Raw genomic sequence first — 14,508 nt, forward strand, 5'->3', positions numbered from 1 at the left:
GCAACTCTCCGGGCTGGTGAATCATCGGAGCATGTTTCTGACACCCGTCACATTTTCGGACACATTTTTTCGAGTCTTCGTCCTTCCGGTTCCAGTAATAACCGGCCCTGATGATCTTTCGGACCAGAGCTTCGGCACCGAAGTGGTTGCCACAAGTTCCTTCGTGCACCTCTCTCATCACATACTCCGTTTCACCGGGGCCCAAACACTTAGCCAGGGGACCGAGGAAAGATCGTCGATACAATTGGCCGTCTACCAAGCAGAAACGCGCAGCTTTGGTCCTTAATGACCGTGATTCTTTCGGGTCATTCGGGAGCTTTCCATCGCGCAAGTAGTCGGTGTACTTGTTACGCCAATCCCAAGTTAAACCCATCGTGTTTATTTCGTCATGTCCGTTTTCTATCGCCGAGTTCAACAAGTGCATCGTGGTCCCGGGGTCAATTTCTTCCCCCTCGACCGAGGACTCCAAATTTGCCAATGCATCGGCTTTGCTGTTGTGCTCCCTTGGTATATGCTGCATGGTCCATTCTTTAAACCGGTGTAATATCACTTGGATTGTTTCAAGATACCTCTGCATCCGTTCGTCCTTGACCTCGAAGACGCCGTTCACCTGGTTTACGACCAAAAGCGAATCGCACTTTGCCTCGATTACTTCGGCCCCCATACTTCGGGCCAACTCCAAACCTGCAATCATAGCCTCATACTCGGCTTCGTTGTTAGTCAATTTAACGGTTCTAATGGACTGTCGAACGGCATCCCCGGCTGGGGTCCGAAGGACGATTCCCAGCCCGGAACCTTTGAGGTTCGAGGATCCATCCGTATGTAACGACCAAATACCCAAGTCTTTCCCCGAGGTCAGCAGAAGCTCTTTCTCAACATCGGGGACCATAGCCGGGGTAAAATTTGCCCCAAAATCGGCCAAGATCTGGGACTTGATGGCCGTTCGAGGTTTGTACTCGATATCATTCCCGCTAATTTCGACTGCCCATTTGGTTAGTCTACCCGATAATTCCGGTTTATGCATGATGATTTTTAGGAGGTAAGTAGTTACTACACATATCGGATGACATTGAAAGTAGGGCTTGAGCTTTTTAGAAGCACTCACTAGTGCCAACGCCAACTTTTCCAAATGGGGATACCGGGTCTCCGCATCCCCCAAAGTTCTACTTACATAATAGATAGGGAATTGCGTACCTGATTCTTCTCGGACCAAAACGCAACTTACCGCTACCTCAGAGATAGCAAGGTAAAGAAAAAGCGGCTCGTCCGCTCTCGGTGTGTGCAACAGCGGGGGGCTAGACAAGTACTTCTTCAATTCTTGCAAAGCTCTTTGGCACTCCGGTGTCCAAACGAAGTCGTTCTTCTTCTTTAGCAAGGAGAAGAAACGATGACTTTTGTCCGAGGACCTCGATATGGAGCGAATCAGCACCGCTATCCTTCTGGTGAGCCTCTGTACTCCTTTTACGTTATCCACCACCTCGATATCCTCAATGGCCTTGATCTTATCCGGGTTGATTTCAATCCCCCGCTTTGACACCATGAAACCCAAAAATTTACCGGACCTTACACCGAAGGCACATTTTTCCGGGTTGAGCTTCATGTTATACTTGCGGAGCACATCGAAGGTTTCCTGCAAATGTTTCAAATGGTCCTCTGTTTCCAGGGACTTAAAAACCATGTCGTCAATATAAACTTCTATTGTTTTTCCTATTTGTTCTTCGAACATCCCATTAACTAGGCGTTGGTAAGTTGCACCGATATTTTTAAGTCCGAAAGGCATGACATTATAACAGTAAGTTCCATATCGGGTGATGAAGGATGTTTTCTCTTGATCCTCCGAGTGCATCCGAATTTGGTTATACCCGGAGTAGGCATCGAGAAAACTTAACATCTCATGCCCGGCCGTCGCATCGATCATTCTATCGATGTGAGGCAACGGAAATGAATCCTTCGGGCATGCTTTATTTAAATCCTTGTAATCAACACACATTCGAAATTTATTACCTTTTTTGGGCACCACTACCACGTTAGCTAGCCAGTCCGGGTATTTTACCTCCCGAATAGAACCTATTTTTAAAAGCTTTATTACCTCGTCTTTTACGAAGGCGTGTTTGCTTCTGCCATGGGCCTTCTCTTCTGCTTCACTGGGGGAAACTTCCCGTCTAAACTGAGCTTGTGAGTTGCTATATCCGGTGATATACCTGTCATATCTATATGGGACCATGCGAAGCAATCTGCGTTAGCTCAAAGAAATTCAATTAATTTGTTCCTGAGCTCCGAGGTTAACCCCGTGCCCAGGTATACCTTTCTGTCCGGTAGGTACTCGAACAAGATGATCTGCTCCAGTTCCTCTACAGTCGACTTGGTTGCATCCGAGTCATCCGGCATGACAAATGACCTGGGTACGTCGAAATCATCCTCTTCATACCCCGGATCCGACCGGGTGCGCTTTGATTGCTATTTGGTGTCCTCCCCTCCGGTTAGATCTTTTTCCTTCTAAACTGATTCTTTGGACCGAGGTGTTGCTTCCTCGACTGCGAACATCTCCCTTGCAGCGGGTTGTTCACCTCGGATGGTTTTTATTCCTTCCGGGGTTGGGAATTTTAGCAGCTGATGCAATGTTGAGGGCACGGCCCTCATGCTATGTATCCAAGGTCTGCCCAGCAAAGCATTATATTTCATGTCCCCTTCAATTACATAGAACACCGTTTGCTGGATAGTGCCATCGATGCTTACAGGCAATGAGATCTCCCCCTTTGTGGTTTTGCTCACCATGTTAAACCCGCTGAGTACCCGGGCTACCGGCACGATCTGATCGAGCAGCCCTAGCTGTTCGACGACTCTCCACCGGATGATATTGGCCGAGCTACCTGGGTCAATCAAAACACGTTTAACCTTAGTTTTAAAGATAAGTACAGAAATTACCAATGCATCATTGTGTGGTTGAATGATGCCCTCCGCGTCCTCGTTGCTGAAAGAGATAGATCCCTAGGGTAAATAGTCTCGGCTGCGCTTCTCGAGAACAACAGAGACCTTGGCCCGTTTCATTACCGGCTCTCGAGGGGCATCGGTGCCCCCAACTATCATGTTGATTTTATGCTGGGGTTCTTCTGGCTCGGTCCTTCGATGAGCTTCCCTTTCCTTGTAGTGACTTTTGGCTCGTTCACTCAGCAACTCTCGGAGATGACCATTCTTCAGTAACCGGGCTACCTCCTCTCTCAGCTGGCGAAAATCCTCGGTTCATTGACCATGGGTTCCATGGTATTCACACACCATGCTCGGGTTCCGTTAGCCCGGATCCGACCTTAGGGGTCTTGGCCATCTTACATCCGGAACACGACCGATAGCTGAAATTAGGCCCGAGGTACTGACGTTAAAGTTGTACTCCGATATCTTTGGTAAGTCCTTGTTGCCGGCAGAGCTTCCGGCATCGCTCCTGAATGAGAGACCCCGACTGTTCGATGGGCGCTCAACCCGTTTACTACCCCGACCGGAGAAGCGGCTTGGGCTCACCCTTGATTTCTCCGACCTAAAGCTTTGCTTCTCCGAGTGGGGGTATGGCCGGTACCTTTCCTTCGACGATTCGGCCTTCGTTTCGTAACCCTTACTTGGTCTCTCAAAACTTTTATTCACATTTATCGCCCCCGGGGGAAGCTCGAATTGATCATCCTCCACCCGAATCTTTGACTCGTATCGGTTATGGACATCAGCCCATGTCACAGCCTCGTACTCCAGCAAGCTTTCCTTTAATTTGAAAGAGGTTGTTGAACTCTGAACATTGAGCCCCATTGTGAAAGCTTGTGCAGCCCTGTCACGACCCGACTAGGGGCCGTGACGAGTACCCGATACTTGTACCGAGCACCTCTTATCTCGTGTCATATTCTTATTACTAAGTGGGCCATATGAACTATACCATACATTTTTTTTACTCGACATTAACATTAACAGCATAATCATAAACGTACGCTATTAAACTTTACTAGCACCTTATACAGTGACGAAGGCCCTCAAAAGTACAAAACATCTAACTGTACATGTCTGTCTACGAGCCTCTAAACATACTACATAGCAGCACAAAAAGGACCGGATACTGCCGAGTCCGGACATGTACACAAAAGTAGTACCAATAAGCTGGAGCCCCGAAAGAACTGGAGCACTCTCAATATACCGCTGGTGGAGCTCCTAAGGATCAAGTCCGCCAACCTGCTTACCTGCGCGGCATGAAACGCAGCGTCCGCAAGAAGGGACGTCAGTACGAATGATGTACCGAGTATGTAAGGCATGAATAGTAAAATAAGATCATACTAGAAAGCATAAAACATAGCATAGAGGAGGAGGGATATAATCTGTACCTCTGTTTGCCTCTTAAGGCAGATACTTATGCAATTTAACTTTACCTCTAGAAATAACATATAGTCATCTCAAGTACAGTGCCCGACCGCGTAGGTACGGTGTAATACTGCCCGACCCCATAGGTACGGTGTAGTACTGCCCGACCATAGAGGTACGGTGTAACTTTATCTGAGCATACCATGGGGTAAAGGAATAAGCTGTACATCTGAATGCCCCTTAGGGTGGATGCCATGCATGCTAGCTTTAAAAATAGTATGTAAAAATCTGTAAGTAAACTGCCCGACCGTATAGGTGCGGTGTAATGCTGCCCGTCCCAATAGGAACGGTGTATATACTGCCCGTCCATGTAGGTACGGTGTGTGAGCCCGCGTCCAGGCCTCCCGCGTCCGGGGTATAAGATGCCCACTATAGTGGTGTGTATATCTGCCCGGCCGCCCGTGGGACGGCACGGTGTCATAAAATAAATAATACATAAGTATAAAGCATGCATGAGAGCCAAAGTGAAAGCTACAACTCCATCGGAGTGACATAAGGTCGGAAACCTCCGATTGCGTTATGGAATAATCATCATGACTTTGCCTCGCCTTGAAGGGACTAGTAATATAAGGCGAGACTATCAACGAAGAATAGCGTTAAGGGAAAACATAGGACAAGGTCATCATCATCATAAGTCACTTGAAGTCTTTAGAAATTAGAGTCATAACCAAGGAGTAACATTAAAGATCAATAACTAGCTTGACACTTTCATACTTATTTTGAGTCTTTAACCTAAGGCTCTTAGTCGTGGAATCACTCTTGTCATACTCATCATAGACATATTCCTTTCTTAACATCACCGCTATCATTTTTATCATAGAATACTCTCTTTAGAATAATTGTAACACTTATCGGGTAATAACTGAACATTAAGGAAGAATCCGGGATCAATGGGCCCACCTTGGGTCAAATGAGGCGGCGTACTAAATTTACATATGTTACGTGTCATGGCGTTACTTGTGAGGGTTTTAAGGTAATCGGGTCCTCTTTATGCAAGTTCTAGAGGTTCAAGAAGGTTTTTCAACATTTTGCACAATTTCTAGTTCAATTCTACTGAAGGAAAAAGGGAAAACTTTAAGTGAAGATTCCGAGGAATAGGGTTGTCCCCGAGGCTCGTACCCGACTTATTACGTCTAAGACATGCCATAGAAAGAAGGGTGAAGCCTTACATACCTCTTTCCGCCCTTTTTGTTATTCCAAATTCGAGTCGCAAATCCGCCAAAATCTACAAATTGGTCAAATTTACCAAACTTCTATTAGAACTTTTAACATTGGAAATCTTAAGATAATACTTGGCTACCGAAATTTCGGCAGCATTTCCTCTGTAAATACTCCATCCCACCAAGTTCAACTTGGCCAATTTCAATCAACAATGATCCGGGAATTCAACCCGGCCAAACTAACAACACAATATCAACGACCATACTAACAATTTCCATATTCATTCCAAGTTGCATTATAATAACTCAATCAATATACTACTTCCTTCAAAACCTTCCAACTCTCATAAGAACATTAACAACATTATAATTCATATGCCGACAACACCATACTATCAACATTATCCAAGACATTATATTAAATTTTACATAAACTTCTAAAACAAGTCTCCAACTACTACTATTTCACTAAAGTCATCCAACCTTCATTTTCAACATAGTATCCACAACAACGCAATTTCACTCCTTAACCATTGAATCCTTATTTTACATCATGGAACTTACCATAACAACAATTACAATGCAAAGTAAAATTAATTCACCACACCTTTCCATAACCTACACCATTCGGCCAACACACCACATATGCATGTTTTTATGAATTTCCATATTATCTATACTTCACAACAATAACCAACACACAACATAACACAACACACACACACACACACACACGGCCACACACCTACAATCTTCCATCACATGAATTTCATCCATTTTCATACACCACATCATACATAAACATCCAAAACATATAAAGGATAATAAATTCTTACATTTTCTTCTAATCTTCCTTCTTGAATACAACTTGCAACTCACAAGAACATGTGATTTCTTGCTCCCATGAACACTCCAACTTGCTAGGGACCCTTTAATTGGTAGGAAATTATTTTTTTGGAGAAATTTTTTCCAAAGTTCTTGTGGAACTTGAGGTTGGCCGAATGACCTTCAAGTTTTTCTCCTTATTTTTCTTGTTCTTTATTTTCTTGAATTCTCTAGAAAATTTGATGAATTAAGACGACTTCCTACATATATATATCCACAAGTCTTTCACCAATTTTCATTATTTATAAATAGGTCCCCCAAAATAAAAATATGGTCGCATGATCCCTCTTTCTCCTTTTCTAGAAGATCCTTCCATTTTCTTGGATTTTCTTAAAATAAATAAAGAAGACTAAATGTCTTCCTTTGCAAGATTTAGTCCATATTTCCTTATAGTGTGTAATTAGCCCCCACTAATTAATAAAAATGTGGGCATATGCCACCCATGCCATACGGCCATATTGGAATTTTCCAAGAATTCTTCTTGAACACTTGTGAAATTACCATTTTACCCTTCGTCTTCCTCCATAATTCCACGGGTCATATTGCGCATTTCCCTTCTCGCCCCTAGCCTTTCTTAATATTTCCACTTCGAAATTCTTCATAAGCGACTCATATGCTTAACAAAATAAAAGTAAGTCCTTACTTGTCATCTCCCCGCAATCACCTTGAATTATCCGATTGTACAAAAATGCGGGATATAACAAGCCCATTCTTCCGGAACCGGGGGGAGTTTCATTCGTTCCCTTTGGAATCAGTTGACGAATTCGCGTAGTAACTCGTCGCCTCTTTGGGTTATACGGAAAATGTCGGCCTTACGGGCCTGCACCTTTTTGGCACCGGCGTGTACTTTGATGAAGGCATCGGCGAGCATTTCGAAGGAGGTGATCGAATGCTCGGGTAGATGGTCGTACCATGTCAATGCTCCTTTTTGACAAAGTTTCCCCGAACTTTTTCAGCAATACCGATTCAATTTCGTCCTCCTCCATATCATTGCCATTTATGGCGCATGTGTATGAGGTCAAGTGCTCGTGCGGGTCCGTTATGCGGTCATATTTCTGGATATTCGGCATTTCAAACCTCTTCGGGATTAATTTCGGGGCCGCACTCGGAGGAAGAGGCCTTTGGATGTACCTCTTCGAATCCGGCCCTTTCAGTAAAGGCGGAGCCCCCGGGATTTGATCCACCCGAGAGTTGTATGTTTCGACCCTCTTCTCGGTCGAATCTACCCGTTTTGCCAAAGTTTCGAGCATTTTTAGAACCTCGGTGGAGAATCCAGCTCCGGATCCGTTGCTCTCGATAACGTGTGCCTCCTCCCTTCTGGGTACAGCAACACCGCTCATTTTTTTCGGGGTCGTGGTATCCGCGCCGTTTTGCAACCGGGCTATAGCGATTCCCTGTTCGGCAATCGCCGCTCTCTGCTCCTGCAACATTTCAAAATTAAACGTAAGTCAATATTATCATTAGGTGTACCCGGTGCTTTCCGGTCCTGTGCCCGGGACAAAGTAACAGAATTGTGGGTATTTAGAGGATCAGTGGCCGGTAAGGTGGCATTCTCCTGGTCCACGGTGTTTTGACGGTTGAGGCCCTCCCTCGAATTAACGGGGTTAGGATCAGCGGGGTTTGGTGGTCCTCATGGACCGCTTCCTTCATTTTCGGCCACGATTTCGTTGTTGTTGACGTGACCAGATTGCCCACCGTCAGCCATTTAGTCCGTTTCTTCAGATACGAACAGAAGGTGTTTTTGATTTAGATAGGTAAGGTAGAGATCAAGATAAAAGACCACTATTATCCTAGCCCCACGGTAGGCGCCAAACTGTTTACCCTGAATTCGGATAATCGATTAAATTTGTGAGTGGGTATAGGATATGTGGTTGAATCTCAATCTATCTGATGAAGAAAAGAAATATATGCATATAGTACGTGGAGATGGCCAGTGATCGGCGGAATATTATGCACTTGTATGCTTGTTAATATATGAGTATTGCTTGATTGAAGAAATGTAAGAGATAAACACAACAAATATGGACCGAAATCTGATACGAGGGAGATTTTTGTATATATTTCGCTATTACAAAGAGTTTGTGATCTGAGGAGCCAACCCCCTAAAAGGAGGGAAATGCCCCCTGTTTATAGTGTTGCCCTTTGGGCTTCATATAACATAAAGAATAAAATAATAAGGGAAAAGTTCTGAGTTGGATTAGGTAGGGTTAGGTTGGCCGTACGATTTGACACCTGTACAGTTGACAGTTGAGCATGGCAGGACGTTATCGACGCGTGGCAGACGCGCAACGGATCTCCCGGACCAGCGGCCTCAATTAATCGGACTAACGGCCACGAACAACTCGGCCATGGAGAAAACCGGACCAAATGGTGCCCTACCTTGGTTTCGGTCTAGGCGTTCCTTCGGTTCAGAACGAAAGTCTCCGTGCACGTTCTTGTGCCTTTCTCCCTTCGGTTCCTTGTCTCACCGATTTAATGCTTATCCGGTTTTTACCGTATACATATACATCTTATAATATATTTCTCTTTGTTGTCTAATATTCCAAACTTTTAGATTATAATGTTAGTCTCGACATGACGTCATGTTATTTTGATCTCCATAATATCGGATACTGAATGATTATTGGAAAAAAAACTAAAGTTGCCTTGCGAACCACGTTTGTTATTAACAAAATAACCACTATTTAGGGACTTCTGTTCCTCCTCATCATCTCCTTTTTATTAATCTCTCTATTACAACATTTTCTTTCCTCTTTCTCTTCTTCCTTAAGACCCACTTTCCACTGCCTACATATTCTCTTAGCTTCCTTATTTCCGTCATCTAATTGTTACACTATTTTCTTTTCCTCCCTTTTTTTTTTTTTTCATATTTAATCAAAGGTTCTCCTTAGTACTCCTATTACATATATTTGAAGCAGTTGATTAATACAATTTGGAGCTAGAAGATGGAAAACTTGTGTAAATTTGGTGGAAATGAAGAAGAAGAAATGGAATTGCCACCTGGTTTTCGTTTTCACCCAACTGATGAAGAGCTTATCACTCACTACTTATCCCCTAAAGCTCTTGATAGTAGCTATTGTGCTAAAGCTATTGGTGAGGTAGATTTGAACAAGATTGAACCCTCGGATTTGCCATGTATGTACTCTGTGTCTCTGTCTCATCTTTGTTAGGCGGCACGTCTAATTTGAACTTTCGAACTTCTTTGCTAATCTGTTACTAAATACTCCCTTCGTCTCAATTTATGTGACAATGTTCGATTTCGAGAGTCAAATAGAATTATTCTTTGACTATAATTTTTTCATATATCTTTTAAATATTTTAAATTACAAGTTATAGTATTGTTTATGTAGTTTCCAAATATGTAAATTTTATTTCGAAAAATTAAAAGATTTTATATCCAAATGAAAGGTGAAATTTAAAAAGGTTTGAATCTCGAAAAGTGGAAGCTAACTGATTTTTTTTGATAATTTGTCGCTACTCTGTCATTGATAAAATTAGTGACAAATTTTGCCTTTTAGCCACAGAATTTGTCTGTCGCTAATTCCTATTTTTAGTAGTATATTTATATGTAAAAAGAAATAAAAATAAGTGCATACAAAGAACAAGAACAATGTTTCTAAATTCTGAATTCGCCACTGGTCATTGTTAGATTGTTTTTTACAAGTGATTGGTTGAATTTCCCTTAATTCTCTGTGTAGGGAAGGCAAAAATGGGTGAAAAAGAGTGGTACTTCTTCTGTGTGAGAGACAGGAAATACCCAACAGGTTTAAGGACAAACAGAGCAACAGAAGCAGGGTATTGGAAGGCAACTGGTAAAGATAAGGAGATATTCTTCAAGTTGAAAACACTTATTGGTATGAAGAAGACTCTGGTTTTCTACATGGGGAGAGCACCTAGAGGAGAAAAAACAAATTGGGTCATGCATGAATACAGATTAGAGGGAAAATATTCAGTCCACAACCTTCCCCAAACTGCCAAGGTAATGAATAAATAATGAACAAATGGAAAGTTTTTCCACAGTTTCAAGTTGTTGTCACTTTTCCATGTCAAATAAAATAAAGAGAAAAGGTGATAAATTATACTTCCTCCGTCCCAATCTATGTGACATTATTTTCTTTATAATCCCTAAAAAAGTGATGTATTTCTATATTCAGTAACAACTTAATTTTAAACTCCCTATTTTATCCTTAAATGAAATAATTTATAGGCACATAAATATTTATAACTTGTTTTAGACTACAAGTTTCAAAATTCTTATCTAATTCTTATACTCCATACCCAACACATTCACATAAATTGGACTGGGAGAGTAACCATCTACTAGTGTACGAAATATTTTAATTTTACCTTTTGTTATATTTGTGGTCATTCATAGCCTTATTATTAGCAATTTGTCTCGTACTTGTCTTAGAGTTGAACGAACTCCAATGTGGACTTGATAAATTTTATGTGTTTGAAGTACTTCAATGAAAAGACCCAAATTTATCCCTCTGTTTTTTAGTATAATTTAATTAAGTATAAATTTTCAAGTTAGAGTTCGATCAAGGTTAAGGGGAAATATAGGACAATTTGCTAATTACAATAGTATGAATGTGCCAAAGTATAATGATTGATAAAATTAAGATACTCAATCCGTCCCAATTTATGTGAATATGTTTGACTGAGCACAAAGTCAAGAGAGAAAAGAAGACGTTTGAAATTTGTTGGTCTAAAATAAATCACAGAAATTAATGTGGTTATAAAACAACTCTAACGAAAAATGGAAAGTTTGAAGTTAAATTATCTAAATTTAAAAATGTTTCATTCTTTTAGGACTGACTAAAATTAAAAGAGTATCGCGTAAATTTGGACAGAGAGAGTGTATTTCATATAATTGAAGGGTATTTCTAACCCTTTTCAACTAAAAATTAAATGGACCATTATGGAAAATTCACATAACAAATCTCAACTAGTTAGTGACTGAGGCATAGTTATTAATTGACCGATCATTAAGTTCTTTTCTCTGTTGCGCAGAATGAATGGGTGATTTGCAGAATCTTCAAGAAGAGTGCAGGAGGAAAGAAGATACATATTTCTGGGCTAATAAAAAACAACAATATCAATGACAATTCAGTGTCTTCAAATTTGCCTCCATTAGTGGACATATCATCATATGGTAGTCAAATAAATACAAGAGAATCCACATCTTGTTCTCATGTGACCTACTTCTCCAATTCAATAGAGGACCATAAACCTCAAACTAGCTTGGCTGATGATTTGATGAGCACAAATAATCATCCTTGTGTGGGGAATTTCCAGTATGGGGATTTTGGCTTAGTGCAAGATCATGATTTCCCAATCACTCCATTTGGGCAAGTGGATCTTGATTGTCTTTGGAATTATTGAAGTTGACTGAATAAAGACTAAGGAGTATTATAGGCTTGGCTCGCTCTACATGTTTAATATTAGTTGAGACAGTAAATTTCAATATAGGACGTAATGTGTGATTGTTCTAAAAAGGTGTTGCTATAGTTAGGTTAGAAATAGCAACCCTATACTGTTGGGTTAGGGTAGAAATAGCAACAATAGTTGCAACTCAATCCCATTGTTAGATTATTGTAGTAATACTGGTTTTGTATAGATGTTTCTTTATATTTGGTGTTACATATTTCTAGTTCCCAATGGGCACTTTGCATCGTTGTCTTTCATTTGTATTAGAAAAACCGAGACTTGCAATGCTTTTTGATCAAATGTCAGTTATGCTGATATGTAAATACTTTTGTAAACGATTAGTAGGTAACTAAGTTGGTTAGGGGTAAGTTGATTTATTGAAGTTTTGTGGCTCTCGCTATATCCATAAAAAATTAGTTCCAGAAGCTCCCTTGATCAACACTGATATTATAAAATCATCATCAATTTGTATGATAATATTGTATACATCGTAAATATAGCTTTACACGTGGCATGAAGAAAGAAGGACACGTGGCAGATGGAGTCAAACGATGGAGTGAAGTTTGACTCATCCAGAAGGAGTAATTTCATGTGAGCCCGGATCAAGTGTTACAGAGCAATTGATAGGGGTCATTTATGAGCAACTAACGTTATGTAACGGATCCGGATTCGGAGCTGAACGTTACGCTTATGTATTAAAAGTAGCATTTATTGGTTATTATTGCCCATTATTAGGCTAGATATACAGCTCAAAACTGGCATCTCTCAACTATAAAAGGAGCTTAAGCTCAGTATAATAGGCATTTGAAAAATACATCTTACGTACAGTCATACAATTCCATTCTAATTACGAGCAAAATTGTTTTCTTTCTATTATTTTTGTTTGGAGTTAATTTAAGCTCTTCAAGGCCAAGTGTTCCACCGGAGTGAAATTCAACAAAGGATCTCCTCCGATGCTCATACGGCCCATGCTTACTTTACTGTTTTCTTGCTTTATATTTACTTGATTTCATCAATAATTGCTTTTATTCGTTACCCACTTATAACAAATCAATTCACGTATCCTTTAAACCACTGAGAAATTTAACTATACCTTTTTCGGGGTAAATAGTTTGGCGCCCACCGTAGGGCTAAGGATACTTGTATTATTGTTTTGTTGATCTAATTATATTACTAATCATTCGCAATTCTGTGAACCGGGTAAAGCGTGACAATGGCCAACATTGGAGACCAAGTCGATGGTGTGCTGAACAATAACAATGCACTGGAGATAGATCAGGCAACAAGAGAATTCAGGGCAAGAAATGATCAGCCTATTATTTCCCCTAAGGGTTCCAAACACACAAGGAATGATATGACCCCTAATGATAATGATGACGTGGAGGAACAAGCAAGAGTTGCTGATCTAGGATTGGCGAAGATCTTTGACTTGCTGGAGGAGCAACAAAAGGCGATTGCAGATTTGCAAACAAGGAAAGATGTTGCTGATGCAGTTGTGGAGCATGGAAAAGGCAGCAGCAGTGGTCATTGTAGCAGTGCAGCACCCGAAGTCATACAATATCTGAAGGCTCTTTCCAGTCGGCTAGAAAAGAATGAAAAATAATTGAATAGCCGATTAGACCAGAATAAAAAGTAATTTAATGCATTTAATTCCCGGTAGATCATATCTCGGGGGCACTACCAGTACTGAAGGGGCCGGATTCAAAGAGATATGTTCAATTACCATTTCTCCCAAGTGCAGCGCCTAAATTGATCCTGAAAAGATTTAAGATGCCGGATCTACCCAAATATGATGGAACCAAAGACCCTCAAAAGCATGTGACTTCATACACTTGCGCTGTTAAAGGCAATGACATGCAACCGGATGAAATTGAATCTATTTTACTTAAGAAGTTCGGTGAAAAACTGTCCAAAAGAGCAATGACATGGTATTCGACGCTTTTGAAGCATTCGATTCATTCCTTTGAAATGCTAGTGGATGCTTTTATCAAAGCACATACTGGTGTGACAAAGGTGTCTACGAGAAAGGCAGATATCTTCAAGATAGTTCAAGATGATAAAAAATTGTTACGGGAATTTGTTATAAGATTCCAAAAAGAACGGATGCTGCTGCCATTGGTACCTGATAAGTGGGAAGCAGAGGCATTCACCAAGGAATTGTACCCAAAAAGTTCAACTGCCTCATTAAAATTAAAGGAGAACTTATTGGAATTCCCCGTTACAATGTGGGCAGATGTTCACAATTGGTACGAATTAAAAATACGAGTAGAAGATGATCAGTTCGGATTACCCACTGGGTCAACGGGTCAGAATCAGATCTGTGATAGACCTAAAAGAAATGAAGATTCTGATTCCAGACCTTGGAAGAAAAGATATCAGCCTGTATGGATATCAGGAAAGGTCTCGTTCAAGGCTGGAACGAAGTCGTAGCAGCCAATTCGAGAGATCAAATCCTGACGAAAGGAGAGACCTGGTCCAAGACAAAAGTGTAATGACCCGTCCGGTCGTTATTTGACTTTCCTCCGCTCGAGTACAAAAGCTAAGTTGATTTGTTATATGATTAGTCCTCGAGGGGAAAAACTTTGTTAAATGATAACTATAGTCGAGTCAGTCGAGCAAAACGGTGTGGGGCTTGGTGGACGCG

General features: G+C 41.1%; 2 protein-coding genes across 2 annotated transcripts; both read left to right on the top strand.

Annotated features, from left to right (window-relative positions):
• Positions 1-9,154: 9,154 nt before the first annotated feature.
• Positions 9,155-12,101, top strand: LOC132617486 (NAC domain-containing protein 100-like). The gene is made up of 3 exons (XM_060332491.1): positions 9,155-9,569; positions 10,133-10,413; positions 11,448-12,101. The coding sequence occupies exons 1-3, from the start codon at positions 9,380-9,382 to the stop codon at positions 11,817-11,819; spliced, it is 843 nt and encodes a 280-aa protein (XP_060188474.1). The 5' UTR covers positions 9,155-9,379; the 3' UTR covers positions 11,820-12,101.
• A 1,533-nt stretch (positions 12,102-13,634) lies between these two features.
• Positions 13,635-14,294, top strand: LOC132619943 (uncharacterized). Its single transcript, XM_060334688.1, has one exon. The coding sequence runs from the start codon at positions 13,635-13,637 to the stop codon at positions 14,292-14,294; it is 660 nt and encodes a 219-aa protein (XP_060190671.1).
• Positions 14,295-14,508: the final 214 nt, after the last annotated feature.

This window comes from Lycium barbarum, chromosome 11 (assembly GCF_019175385.1).
Source record: "Lycium barbarum isolate Lr01 chromosome 11, ASM1917538v2, whole genome shotgun sequence".
NCBI classification, from domain to species: domain Eukaryota; kingdom Viridiplantae; phylum Streptophyta; class Magnoliopsida; order Solanales; family Solanaceae; genus Lycium; species Lycium barbarum.